The following is a 14,733-nucleotide window of genomic DNA, read 5'->3' as shown; positions in this document are numbered from 1 at the left end:
TCTGTAACTATTTTTTTTTTCCTTGGTGTACAATAAAAGTGTATTTATTCTTTCATTCATTCATTCACCTATCAATCAGGTTTATAATAATAGAAATTTTATTATTGATAAGCTTACTTTTTAAGTTTTCCTTTAATACCTTTAATCTTCACCCCAATGAGCTTATTTTTGCTTTAGATAGCCCAACTCTTGAGAAAGATAACAGTGTACTATACGGCACGCTTAGTAGGAGCCGGATAAGCGTAGTAAGACTACAGGCGGGCGAGTTGACGCAGAGGGTCGGACTATACGATGTAGTCCCAATGTCCCTTTGACCGCGTCCGATGTCCGATGTATAACAGCGTGAATAGTTGGCATGAGAAATCAATCAAAAGTTGTAATTACGTGGAAGAAGTCGCGGGGGACAGCTAGTATGTTAATAGTTGGCATAGTATTATCGTGTACGATCGTACAGTTGATTCAGAGAAATGGGGTGAACTTGGTCGCGTGATGGTCAGCCTAGCTCGCGCCACCCCTGAACTGCTGATGTGGCATGTTGCGCTATTGTTTTCATAATACTATCTAATATTATGGCTATAATGGTGGTATGCCTTAGTACAAGATTTGCACTTATTTATTTAAACAACTTTATTGCATAATAGGAAACACACAGGAACACTTACTTAAACATAATTATGTGCAAAAGGCGGCCTATAGTGATCTCTTCCAGGCTGTCTTAACTAATGGAATAAGGCAATGAGTGACGGGAAATCGCAATTCTATACATTACATAGATTTACACACTTAAAAAATACATAAATACACAATACATATACATATAGTATTTACATTACAAACGTTCTATCAAAAGCTCGAGCTAAAGAATTTGACCTTTACTTTAATACCAATAAGATCCATTTTACTCCGATGTTAATGTATTTCAATACTCAAAAGCGACTCCTCGATTGCGATCGAGCGAATTTTTTACTAAGCCTACTGTTTGATTCGTTCTATACGAGCCATTTTTTAGCCAAGAAGCTGTGGTAGCCTATTGGTTAGGACTTCGGCTTCAATTACGGAGGCGTAGTTCGAATCCCAGCACGCACCTTGAACATTTCTATGTTATGTGCGTTTCATGCAAGTAAAATATCAGTTGCTTTAATGTTAAAGGAAAAAACACGAGGAAACCTGCATGCCTGGGAGTTTTCCATAATGGTTCCAAAGGAAGGACGTGTAAAGCTCACCAATTCACACTGGGGCAGTGCATCGTGGTAAACCCTTCTCATTGTGGAAGGAGACTTATGCCCTGTAGTGGGCCGGTAATATAAATAGATAGATAGATAAAGATAGGCATAGGCATCATATTCATTATTTTAGCTGTCGTTAAGCAAATGATGATATTCCACACCAAGGAGTTCCAAAAGTTCCTTTAGATGGTCATACATACAGGATATAATATACATATTATATTGTTTTCAGTATTGTATTTAACTCTTATTGGAAACCAATGAAGTAGGTAGGTATATTTTAGGTCAATGTTGTAAACAATTCCGAGAAATCATCAGAACAGACTCAAGCGTCAGAAAATACCTTTAAACGTAACCGAACTTTGGTCGAAGTAAAGTCAAAGGACTTATTTTCTGGCGCAATGTTTGAAAACCCCAGCTTAAACTGATAGTTTTCCAAACTTAAGTTTAGAATCTATACTTACATTTTCATCATCATTTATGTTTTCCTTAAATTTTTCATTTCGATTTGAAGTTAAAAACAGTTTTTCCTTAATGATATCCAACAACAAATCTATTTTTATTCTTATCACAATTTTATCGTTGATAAAAAGAGGAAATCCGTCAAGTGTCTATTGAAGTTCGTTATCGTTTTTGGAAATATTCGATACACTTACATTTAATTCCGCTTAAGAACTGTGTAATCCGTGGATGACATCACGTTCTTACCTCAATACAAATCGTATGATCGACAGACAGTGTGGTTCCAACTTTTACTATTTGATTTGTCTCCTTTTGACGACCTCCTTGGCACGATAGTGACCGCTATCTGTGGTTTTAAATGAGACTTTCAGGGTTCGAACCCTGAAAGTGGCAATTTGGGAATTCATAAGTTCTGAATTTTCTCTGGTCTCGTCTTGACAATTATATTACTTATTTTTTTGTACTATTTAGCGTTCCGGTGTGATATTGCTTACTAACCGATAAGGGGTTATGGGTTTAATAAAACTACCATACCCCCAAATCAGGTTAGCCCGTTAGACCCACTTTGAGCCAAGTCCAAGATTTTCTTCCGGAAGTGGAAGCAAAATTGTTTATTTCTAAATTGGCTTAGAAATACTCTAAGCCGCTATTAGTTTCCATTCGGCCGGCAAAGCAAAACTGTTTAGCTTGTCCTTATGTTTCTCCATAAAAACCTGTTAGGAGTGTGAGTTGAATGCTTTGATGCCTTCCTAGTGCTATGAAAAGATTTTGTCAGTTACGAAGCATCTGTTTGGTGTGGAGTAAAAGGATTGAAGAAATTATAAATTACACCATATAGATTCTCCTGCTTTTCGCGGATTATAGCAAATTAAGCTTAATTTTCATAATAGGCTAATGATGATTGGTGAATGAAACTCACGTAGATATATAAATTACATGAACCCTGAAAACATAACACAAATTTATTTAAATGACTCTTCGATGTGGGATCTTCTAAAACGACCTTACTAACAGTTATATCATTATTCTATTTTGTTTTGAAAACTTTATGAATTCATTGAGATTGAATTCAAACGACTGTGCAAGTATTTCCGTTTTTCTACGACTTTGTATCCCAATCCCACTTGGCAAACGCTTCGTATTTTTTTCAATCATAAATTGTAGTTCTTTATTGAATCTAAATATTTACACGGCGCGCGTGTCATGGAGAAAGTATTCATTGAATCATATAGTGTAACTAACTGCTAAGACCAAACGTGCAAAAAACTTTTTTGGCCCAGCAAGCGAATTGTTGGCATACTCTGTCGCATAGGACATTTCGGCACCAAAATGTGTTTCGCGCCTGCGCTGTACGCTTGCCGACGATCGTACAAAACCAGACGCGACCGCGCTAACTGACTCAGTGTGATATTAAACATTCTAGCTACGCGAACGTATTTGATAGAAACCTACGCATGAGTCATACTGTTATCAAGTAGTGTTACTGAATTGTCACTCCGTGCCTGAAATTCTTGGACTATTTCTTTTGTTTTGATCCCTCACACGTGTTGGTTGTGCTCGATTTTTGTGAAAGCAGTCTTCATGTCTCAGCTGGTGCCGTACCACCTCCTCAGCAGCGAACAGGACGACAGTCTCATGTTTGCCACCATGTTCGACTACCAGATGGACGATTACAATAAGCCAAAGGTTAGTTGCTAGTTTATTTGCCGTTGCACGTCACTGTTGATTTTGAACTTCGGGGTCGGTAGTACATCTGTGACGCGGTTAGTAAACAACTTTCCCAAGTTGCCATGCTAAATTTCTTTACGAGAGTTTTTCGTATATATTTTTTAATTTCTCATTATGTTTGGCCAGAAATAAATATATTTGGGATTTTTAAAGGAATAATTTAATATTTGGTTTCAACCTTGACATTATGTAACATTCTTAATTAAAACAATTTGGTATCATTCTGGTATATTTATTTCACCATATATAAATTAAAGTAAAATATTGGCGAAAAAAAATTTCATATTTTTTTTAATTTGCACTATGTTTTTGGCCAAATATAAATATATATAGGATTATTTGAAAGGACTAATTTAATATTTGGTTTCAACCTTGACATTATGTAACGTTCTTAATTAAAAACGTTTGGTATCATTCTGGTATCTTGATTTTATCGTGTATGAATTAAAGTAAAATTAGGCGGAAACTAAAATGTTAGTATCACCGTTTTAGACTAAGCATGGATTTAACAAGTCTAGTTTCATCAAAATGTAAATGTATTGCATTGTTCTAATTTCTATAAAGCATTGTCTTTACTTGTTGAAATAGACAAAACTTATTCTTTTGTGCTATTTAAAGATTCAGTTGTAAAATGACATTATCAAAAATTTACTTTTATATGAAGAAAGCGGAAGTTTGTTGCAATTTTATGTTTAAATGCACTACTGCAGTGTTTTTAATTTAATTTCTTGTAACACTAACAATTCAATCACATTAATTTGCAACGGTTTCTATTTCTAAAATTTAAATCATGAGAACCTTTCGTTGATTAGAAGTACGCCTGGTTTCCAAGAGATGGCGTTACTTGCCTTCAAAGATATTATTTGATAACATAGCTCTCTGATAACACAATCTAATATTATTGCGTCATTCAATTCTTTCAAATGAAAGATATTTCGGGCCACAATTCTAGTGCATTAACTTCAGTTTTGTTACCTATTATTTTTAATTTATCATTGAATGTTTATTTTTTCTATTTTGTAATTTTTATGACGTATCTTATATTCTATTAATTTTAAGTTTTTGTTATACGCTCATTAGCAACTTGTAATGTCCATTAGTTATTATCCAAAGAATAAAGTACAAACAAGTGTAGCCAGGTGCGATTCTCTTTGAACGGTAAAACAAAAACTAGAAACGTAAGGGCGCTTGTACACGCTAAGAAAAAACGCCGGGCGTACCTAAGAATTCGTGTCGTAACTAGAAAATAACTGTGTACACTGCTCGCAGCGGTGCACGAAAAAAAATCTTGTCTGCGCAAGACACGACGCGGCGAACGTTGTTGCGGAGCGGCGGGGGGGCGGTGTAGTAGGGTTGAGCCAGCCCAGTTTTTGTTGTGCGTTGTGCGTTTGGTGTGGACGTGTATTGCAGCGTAGAGTACAAAATGGCTGATGAGTTACTTATAACTTTAGTAGAAGGACGACCGGTATTGTGGGACAAAACTTTAGACATATATAAAGATAAAAGACTCACATACGAAGCATGGAGAGAAATATTTACTATCTTAAACAAAGACTTCGACGAAATGACAAATGTCAAAAAAAATGAATATGGTAAGTACATACAACATATTACTATCTTTTTACAATTTTCAAAAATACAGATTACTAGATATATTCTATATAGCTATATATTATTATAAATATTAATCATTGTCGTTACCCACATTAAATACATCTACAATAAAAGATTTAAGTTGCAAGCAATCATAAGTTCAATAGCGCTAAGTAGCATACGGACACGGCTTTGCTAAAAACGATAATGACTAATACTTATAATAAAATACGTATAAACATGAAAAAAAATATAACATGTAATTGTTTATTTAAACAATATGGCAGGTAAGAATAATTCCTTGTTTCACACTTTTTGGATTAAAATTTAGTAGTCGGGTTTTAGTTTTAGAACTTATTTTTTATGTGTATTTATCTTGCCATGGCAGTGATCCTTCATCAGAGGAAAAATATTCAGTATATTTTTGACGAATTTCGTCTGCTGTGAGATTATTGCCTTCTAAATGCAATGGACTATTTAATCGGTCTCGATTGATTAAAGGCTCAACGTGACCTTCTTCTGTATGAATAAAATTTTGCAAAACGCAAGTAGTTTTTACAATAGCAACTGTTAAATCGAGACTTAAGTTTAAAGATCGGTGCAGAATTCTCCATTTGTTGGCCATTATTCCAAATGCACACTCGACGTATCTTCTTGCCCTTGTCAAGCGATAATTAAATATCTTTTGTTCTTTTGTGAGTTCGTTACCACCGTAGGGTCGAAGTACGTTAGCATGAAGTGCGAAAGCTTCATCAGCTACAAAAACATATGGTAATATATAGTTAGTATTTATTATAGAGCATGGGGATGGTATGTTTAACGTATTGTCAACAAGTTTTTTCCAAAACTGTGTTTCTTTGAAAACATTTGAATCACATTCTTTACCATACGACCCTACATCAATAAAAATGTAATTGTAGTTGGAATCCACAATAGCCATGAGAACAATAGAAAAGAAATGTTTATAATTTAAAAACATTGATCCACTTTCTTCGGGTTTAATTATTCTAATATGTTTCCCGTCCAGTGCTCCAAGACAGTGTGGAAAATTGGCATTTATTTCATATCTTTGTGCTATATTCAACCATTCTTCTTGTGTTGGCATCCGCATATAAACTGTAGATAATTCTGACCAAATATGATGAGTAACTTCACGTACAATGTTCGCTATTGTTTTTATTCCGATTCGAAAATCGAAATGAAGACGTGCGAAGGTATCTCCAGTTGCCATGTATCTGTAAAAAATTGTAACAATGTCTTAGAGCAAGAACACACTTGCAACTTGCAGTGCGATTAATTGCAAGTGTGTTCTTACTCTTACAATGAGGTCATTTCCTTTTTTATATGAAGTTTATGTCTACTTGCAATAGATGGTACCTACTTTCTAACGGTAGTTCGTTTTTTGTTTCAGCAAAGTCTACAGCAAAAAAATGGACAAGTTTGCGAGATAGGTGGATGAAATGTCACAGAAGACTTAAAGAAATGAAATCGGGATCGGGTGCTAAGAAGATTCGTAAATGTGATTTTTACGACGAAATGTTATTTTTGACAAAAATTGTAACACGCCGAGACACTGAGTCAAATATACCCGAAACAACAAACGTGGAAAAAAGTCCCGTAGAACATACACCGATCGCGAAAAAAAAGAAACAGGATGTTAGCGAGGTGGACAAAAATATGGCAGAATTTATAAAGGCTGTTACCAAAGAAGAAGAGAGCCGTGCCATGTCATTTTTTAAAAGTATAGCTCCGAGTGTTGATAAGTTCAGTGATGAGGAAATGGTGGATTTCCAGTTTGAAGTTTTAAAACTTGTGCGTTCTACGCAACAACGAAAGGGAAGTGATGTTCAGCATCAATGGAGTACTGAGTATTACAAAACAACGCAGCCTTCTACGTCGTCATTTAACGTACCCGGCCCATCATACTCGACTCGACCAGGTTACAGTACTCAAAAATCTACATCCATTGAATTTGACACCGAAACTATTAGTAGTGTGGAAACATCGCATACAGATGAATTTCACTTTGACTTTTCTGAAGAATATGAACATGTGGAGTCTGTTGAATTTGGAAACATGTAACACTTCAAAGACATTTATTATTGTATAACGTTCAAATCAATATGCTTAAAAAAATTACTTACCTTAATGTTACGGCCAATCTAATGTATGGAGGAATACTTTCTCGCATTTTGGTATTTTCATGTCGTATATTATTTTCTATTGTTGTCAAAAGCTTGTCAAACGTAGACATTTTCATGCGAAAATAATCCACAAATTTTTCCTCATGTTGTCGCATGACACGGTAAAGGGTAATGAACCCGCCAAACCCATTTTTCTCTTGTATAATTGGATGAACCCAGTAAAGTCTCTTGTTTTTTGTTTCCTTTTTTATTTTGTTATAATAATAATATGCAATTATCATTCTTTTTTGCTTTGTAGTTAACATTTATATAAATAAACGAAACTCACTGATTACACTTGTTATTACTTGCGCGCCCTACGCCCGACTGTCGACTGCACGAAAAGAATCGTGTCGTGTACACGTTTCCATTGGTCTTGTCTGCGGAAGACACGAAAAGTTTTCGTGTGTGGAACAGACAAAATTCTTGTCGTCTACACGAAAAATTTGTCTTGTCTGTCGCAGGAACGGCAAATTTTCTTAGCGTGTACAAGCGCCCTAACAGTTCGTGCCAGCCGATGACGTCAGGCGATGACGTCACGGTTCCCACTCTATCGGCGTGCATATTGAGAAGTTCTCAGAAGTCTGGCGACTGAGCGAGCTACTTAAATGAATTTATGGCAATCTATATGTACGATTCCGAGGACAGGTTTTACTTCTTTTTGTAGAATAAAATTGGGGTTTCCTTTTTATAATTACACAGCGTTTTTGCAATCAGTAAACGTATTTTTTTCCTTATAACGCTTTACGATATTGAATTTCACAATAGATGGTGTGAGTGAGTTTAATCACGTAGCTCTCTATAAAGGTGTAACTTAATAAAAAAGGTAGATTTTGAGGTAATTTTTTGAATAATGAACGTTCTTAAATTGAAGTGCATGGGTATTATTTCGATGTATAATGTAATACACATGCTATTTATGTACTGTTATGCATCCTTTAGCAATTTGACCTACCTCAAAGCTGTTTTCACTTCTTACGAATCACTTACGATTTGAAATCCAGCCTTTGGTATTTTCTTAGGGATCACAAACGTACATACCTTAATTATAGGTAATGCTGCTGTTTAAAAAAGTGATCTTATGTTAAATAGTCCGACAAATTTATATAATGTAGTACTAATGTACTATTAGGCGTCACCGACCGCCCTGTTTACTTTTTAAACACGTTTCATAGGTACTATTTCTTTACATGAATGAAATCCTTGGGTTTTACCAATGTGGTGCAAGCATAGTTCTTAAGTCACGTTCTACCTGACCTTTAATCAATGTTCAATCTACTATCAAAATGTGTCTTTTTGCTATTACAATTCTGGCAAATCTGATTTGATTTTTAAATATTATAAAATTATGATTAAGGTCTTCTTTCTTCTACTTCCAACTTTTACTAAGTTAATCCATCGAAAGTATCCTGGGCTATTTTCGCCCCCATTTCATTTTCAGCGTGAACCTTTTACCCGACTACGAAAGGAGTGTTATGTTTTTTGAGTGTAGGTATGTGTGTATGTAGGTATATTTCTTTTGTATGCCCTAGAGCCTAAACGGCTTGTTGTGGTTTTGTGCAAGTGGTGTCTATTGCTTCGTCTGAGATGCGTGACTGACTTGGGTACATCAAATTTTAAAAAAAAACTAAATTAAGGATTCTTGGCGTCTAATAATCTTAAGTTTCAAGTCAAGTTCATCTATAAGTATTTCTTTTAATTATTCGCTTATCGAAACTACGAATCTACGCACATAAACAATTATTCTGACTGAATAATTGTTAATGTGCTTAGATTCGTCGTTTAGCTTACTTCTGAATAGTTAACTCGGATAATATAAAAAAGACGTGATTCGGTTGCACAATACCACAATTGCCATACTTTTATAATGGAAATATTAGAAATAGGTATAGTTTTATTTAGAAATTTATGTACAAAGTTATTAGTAGCAGTGTAGACCGTTATTTTTGAGTAAGACTCCAGATATTTAACTGAAAGATTCAAAAATTTTACTGATAGAATATAAGATATCGTGAACAGGACTAATTGAAATTTGCCATTCTTTGTCTCGCCGTTTAAACTTATTGCATTGGTCGTTCGCGAAACAACTGATCTTTTAAGATCTGATAAACGAGTCTATCAATTGCGCAAGAGCACAACCGGACTTGTCGGTCGGCGGCACGCCGCCGGTATCGATGTTAACCTTTGCGAGGCGAAAACTTCAAGTCCGGCTGACTTGACCTACATCGCGTTTGTGAAATTTCTCCTGTATTGCTTCCAAGAACGCACGTCCGTCTGGGATTCCCCACACGCTATATGCGCCCGCGCAACAATTTTGGTTTAAATTTAATATCAGAGTTTGGTTTCCTAAAATCTGAAATCGCATAGTTTGTATAGTAATCACTTTAAATGTTATATGTGTATATTTACTTACTATAAAATATTGATTTATTACTTTCTTCTTCAAAGTTTGAAATTAACGATTTGCAGAACCTAACAAGTTCTTTTTATTTTTGAAATATCCAAACTAAGACTAGGTTGACAAATGTAGGTATTTGAAATTTAACTGCTTTTCAACTTTAAGAATTAAGTACTTTTACAAGAACTATCGATATAAAGATACAAACATTTCAAATTGAGGTAATGTCTCATACACGTCGATGTAACAAAAGACTCGTATGTTCCCATTTCTAGGTTCCCATTAAATAGTAACCTGATTATGACATGATTGTACTAACTAGTTGAATCGAGCAGATGGGTTTGGTTGACCGACACCTATTAAACGGCTGCAGCCAATAAAGGCCGGATGTGGACAATTTGTTCTAATTGTAGGAGACTTAGAATTGACCGCAGGAAAGTACATTGTCAAGAAAATGCCATTTGACTGTTTAATGTGGCTAATGATAAGTTAAAGTAAATACTTACAAGTTATTCCTTTTTAGGGATAAGAACAGCATATATAATTTGTTAGAAAACTATGTTATGAAAAAGTAAGAATCACAGTAATTAAAAAAAAAATCTAAGAACTCGTTAAGATTGCCTTTAAACTGTTCACAGTTCAAGACAAAACTAATATTTGACCTTGTCATGCATTCGTGCCTTTTTAACACACGATAAATTAAAGTATGCCATCATGAGATTACCATAATTATTATGTAGTAAGTAAATAATCTTTATTGTGTATGTGAGCTCCTAGAAATCTTCGTGATTCATCGACGACTTAGCAAAGTCGGAAGTAGGCATCAAAACGATATGTTTTGTAAACTTATTCTTAATTCCATTTATTAGTTTCACAATAACTATGTTTTATTCACATTCCAAAAATTATTACATCTATTTTATTTTATTTTTGTTTATGGATAGATAATGATGACTGATTTATGAATACGGTTACCTATTTGGATTTTGGAAATTCACGAGATCAGAAACTTAGATTTTTACTAGATTATTTTTATTATATTCGTATGTTTTTTGTATTATTATTATTGGCAATTTCAATTTTATTTAAGTTATATCGTCGTAGTCTGTATTTGCTTACCTTCACAGTATTTTTTGTTTAAATTTTTGTCATATGGCTATTTGGCCTGAATTAAAATCACTAATTATTATTAAAAATGATAGATATAAAATAAAAATATATATTACAATTTTGAATGGAGGTTAATAAATGATTATAATGTATGTCATGCCTTAACGACATACAAGGAAGAAAAATCGTTTATTAAATTGACCTATAACATTAAATAGGTTCAGTTGTTTGAGGAAACTTCAAATGAATAAAGACACACTTAACTTATTTTTGCAGTCGCTTAAACAAGTCAATGATAGATAAGATGACATTGATATTACGAATTTTATGGGTTCGATTACTCTCTCAAAACAATTCAACTTTTTTTTACTTGGTTAAAAAAAAACTCGCGAAGGCTGTGGCGGGCTCGTCACGTTCTGCTCCCGCCAGCCTACTAACCTAATTACCTGTTTCTTTATTTCAAGGCCGCGTCGTGCGGCGTGAAGTTTTTCACTGTTCCTTGATTCGTGATCAAATATTTTTGACATGGTCATTATTTATTTTTAATAATTAGATTCATTTTAGATACGACAACTTTGTTTCTTTGTTAGACTTACCAACAACCACAACCTTCCTTTGTGTGTAACAACACAATTTTACAACATAGTGAATACCAACATTCCCAACAACAAAAGTGGCAGTGGTCAGGGCGAAGCCGCAAATAATAAAATATTCAAATAGTGGCTCGAAAGTGGTAGCTGTGCTAGCACCATAAACTTAGTCGTCATTTAAGTAGTTGCACGAGTCGTAACAATAAAGGTCGGAATTGACTTCTTTATTGCCTCCGTCGAAGATAACTTGACCAATGTTATCCATTTTGGTCCATTACATAAAGTGTTGTCCATTGTCTCCTGTACAGATTTCTCTGTTTTCTTAACAAGTTACAACCCAAAAGGCCCTTACAAATCTTAAGTGATTGTTGCCCGCTAAAAGCTCTTTGTTATTAGGGAAACCACTTGACGGAGTCCGAGGTGATTTTAAATTTGTTCTGCAAATTACGACTCTCCTACTTGTTGCTTTGTAGGAAAACAAAGACTCAGATAAGATAGGATCAATTATTTAATTACTTCCTTAAAAGAGTCTGTACAATTTTCCACTAATTATACTGAGTTTACAATTTTAATTTGAAAAGTAAGTAAAGAGGCACTAAGTCATTGAACATTATTCTTTTCTAGCAACAAGAAAGCCGTCTAATTTTTAAATACTCTTGTTCCATATAATCTTGTTACGTATTCGTAGTTTGGAAATAATTTATGCTAACGGAAAAACTGTTTCAGAAAGAGCAGAGTTCTTTAGTTCATTAATCGTGAAATTATGTATGGCCATAACTCAGCTCTCACGGTTTGCCCGGCTTTGTTGGTTGTCAGACACTATGTCACTGCGCCTGCGCACTCCCTTGTCAACTATAACACCACCCACGTCGATCTGGCATGTCAGTTTGCATTTGTCCATTTTTATCTTTTTACATTATAAAGTGATAACAAATCTATAAATCTCCTATGACTCGACAAGTTTTATCTCACTTCGAAAGCTTCTTCTTCTTCTTCTTCTTTGAGTTAATGGCTTTTTGTCATGCCGGAACGGCACAGTTTACTTCGCCAATGACGGGTGGTTAGCTTGAAGAAAACACAAAGGAGGATGGTGAAAATGTCTTGAGACTATTTTAGTTCGCAAAACAATAGCAGGGTAGCGCTTCGAAAGCTTACACAGGCCAGCAACTGCTGTTATGACAAAGCCAATTCCTTTAAAGATTATTATATTACTCTGTTATTTAATAAAACAGTGGTTGCAAGATTCCTTATAAGCCCAACTCAGTTAAAAAGTGTAAGTTGATAATATCAATAACCTTAGCTTTTGTTTTATCTGTTATATTATTATTGTTTGTAAAGGAATGTTTGTATAGCAGAAAACAATTTCCTCACACATAAGTTTATGTACTTATCGCGAGATAGCTTATCCGTTTATTTTATTAGTCACTTTGCGATTTGTATTAAAAAGTATTATTTAATAACAGACTCTGAGATACAATGATAAAGCATTCCTGGAATTGGTATTCAGATTACAAATTCAAAACATTAAAATCATTTTACGTCTAGAAGGTCAATTCGTATTTGATTGATGCTCCCGGGTTCGTGCATTTTAGTCACGCTCGCTTCCCAGCGGTCAAACAAACGCAATTAGAATTTTAAATAGCCTTACAATACTACGATTTTGACTTATGGTTTACATTTCTATGAATTCTTTACCTATTGCTAACTTTTATCTTCTTCCATTGTCTGGTTATGTCGGTGCTTTTGGTTATTTTATTCCTTTGTGTCTTTTTTATCCGATTATTATAAAGAAGTCACGGATGGGACAGTACTGCAAATATTTGTACAGTTTACGCACTTTAACGGGACGCTATAGAAATTTGACAATTGCGTTCCAAGATTTCGGTAGGTCCGTTAAAGGTAGTAACCGGTGAACGATTGGGTGCCGAGACTGTCGGGTGACTCATAGAGCTGGCATGTGAAGCATTTGCCGTACATACATAACATGCCACCGACGACTACTGATCTTTAGACATTAATTTCCCTCCAACTTTCGGAAAGCTTGTCTTATATGTATTAAAAAAAAAACTCGTTGCAACAAAGGATTGCTCGTCGTCAACTCCGTTTTCTTTGTTGCACACAGCAATAACAATTACGTCACAAATAATAAGCATGTTCATGTACCGATATTTACAACAGCTGCTAAGTCCTTGTTCCGATTATGGTCATGAATCGTGCTTACGGCTCCACAGATTACTGACATTTTCCACGTTTCCGCCTTGACTGCCTTATTAAAGGATGTCATACTTACTGCAAGCACACGTGCGTTTGATTATTGTTATTAAGTCCTTTGCTATATTGTATTTGGCTTTAATAGAATTCTACACCAACCTCATAAGGTGCACAATGGAATATTGCTATAATGTGAATGTAAAACAAAAATGCTATTACGCACGCTTGTTATATGTCTACGATCACAGGCTACCGATACTTGACATTCTTACCTGACTAGGCAAGTAAACTGTTTCTGATGCCGTCTTGGAACAATGGGTTAGAGGTGTATTTAAATAATTTAATCCTCATGTTTTTATAGTATCGGTAACTTACTGCGTAGAAAATTTCACAAACAAAGTCCTATCTACGTTGTTCTTTTAAAACGTGTTTTGGTCACGTATTCAATTAATAGATAACCAACACATATTTGCTATATGTATTTAAAGTTCACTCGTAGTTCTCTTTATTCATGTATTGATACGTCTAGAGTCTAGACTTGTAAAATGTATTTATATTTTAATCAGTTCCGTGATCTATTTCGTTATCACCAGAAATCAGATTCCATCGGGATTTATATTGAATAAAGATCGCTCCCGCCTACAACAAAAATTGTGATAGACGGCACAATAAGCGCACTTCCAATACCGACGCCATTATTTAATGAACCCTCGTCAGATGAAAAGGTCAAATTATTTGAAAAGATTAATCTCGTAATTTATGTGGGCCTAATGCGTCTCGCCAGATTTCTCGGTTGACGGACTGCGTTGTATGACATTGGTCTCGCGTATCACAAAAGATACCTTATTATAAGTTTTTTATGTCAGGCCCAGAATCTGTCTTGCATTATATTTCAAATATTGTGATGCTCCTTGATTGGGTCATTGTGAGTAGCGCTGCAATGTTTGCCTTGATCAATCCTTGCATTAAATTACTTCAAAGGCATGTATAACAAATTGTCCGGTTCGCATAATTTGCGCGGATGTACCAGTTTGAGAGTAATGCACTCATAAAGGTTTACGAGTGTGGCTGCGTTTCAACGTCAATGTTATTTAAATCATTTTTTAAGATTCCCCTTCATCCCGAATGAGTTTACATCGCTGGCTTTTATTGACATACTATAATTCAAACTTTACGACACTGTTGAATTTATACGAATTTTGTTGCTTCGGCGCAGTTAATATGAATGTGTT

General features: G+C 34.8%; 3 protein-coding genes across 4 annotated transcripts in view; 2 read left to right on the top strand and 1 right to left on the bottom strand.

Annotated features, from left to right (window-relative positions):
• The window catches only part of LOC120632382 (transcription factor kayak), a 77,686-nt gene that overhangs the window by 11,551 nt on the left and 51,402 nt on the right, over nt 1-14,733 (top strand). The window contains exon 1 of one of the 2 annotated variants that reach the window (XM_039902243.1): nt 3,088-3,374. The exons of the other annotated variant lie outside the window; for it this stretch is intronic. Within the exon in view, the coding sequence (XP_039758177.1) occupies nt 3,270-3,374 (105 nt within the window). The 5' untranslated portion in view covers nt 3,088-3,269. Of the gene's footprint in view, nt 1-3,087; nt 3,375-14,733 lie in introns of those variants that run through there. 2 annotated transcript variants of the gene reach the window in all.
• LOC120632385 lies at nt 4,618-7,154 on the top strand. Its single transcript, XM_039902246.1, has 2 exons — nt 4,618-5,008; nt 6,421-7,154. The coding sequence occupies exons 1-2, from the start codon at nt 4,840-4,842 to the stop codon at nt 7,089-7,091; spliced, it is 840 nt and encodes a 279-aa protein (XP_039758180.1). The 5' UTR covers nt 4,618-4,839; the 3' UTR covers nt 7,092-7,154.
• On the bottom strand, nt 5,058-7,699 carry LOC120632384 (protein ALP1-like). The gene is made up of 2 exons (XM_039902245.1): nt 7,154-7,699; nt 5,058-6,244 (listed from the first exon to the last, which is right to left on the bottom strand). Exons 1-2 carry the CDS (start codon nt 7,456-7,458, stop codon nt 5,371-5,373), a joined length of 1,179 nt encoding a protein of 392 aa, XP_039758179.1. The 5' UTR covers nt 7,459-7,699; the 3' UTR covers nt 5,058-5,370.

Source organism: Pararge aegeria, chromosome 19, assembly GCF_905163445.1.
Source record: "Pararge aegeria chromosome 19, ilParAegt1.1, whole genome shotgun sequence".
NCBI lineage: Eukaryota > Metazoa > Arthropoda > Insecta > Lepidoptera > Nymphalidae > Pararge > Pararge aegeria.
This window is presented reverse-complemented; position numbering and strand designations above follow the sequence as displayed.

Excerpts from the sequence above, each read along its gene's own strand:
- LOC120632384 (XM_039902245.1), bottom strand. The coding sequence starts at position 7,458 with ATGTTAACTACAAAGCAAAAAAGAATGATAATTGCATATTATTATTAT. Across the intron at positions 6,245-7,153 it reads AGATTGGCCGTAACATTAAG|ATACATGGCAACTGGAGATA; the intron begins GTAAGTAATTTT and ends AATTTTTTACAG.
- LOC120632385 (XM_039902246.1), top strand. The coding sequence starts at position 4,840 with ATGGCTGATGAGTTACTTATAACTTTAGTAGAAGGACGACCGGTATTG. Across the intron at positions 5,009-6,420 it reads TGTCAAAAAAAATGAATATG|CAAAGTCTACAGCAAAAAAA; the intron begins GTAAGTACATAC and ends TTTTTGTTTCAG.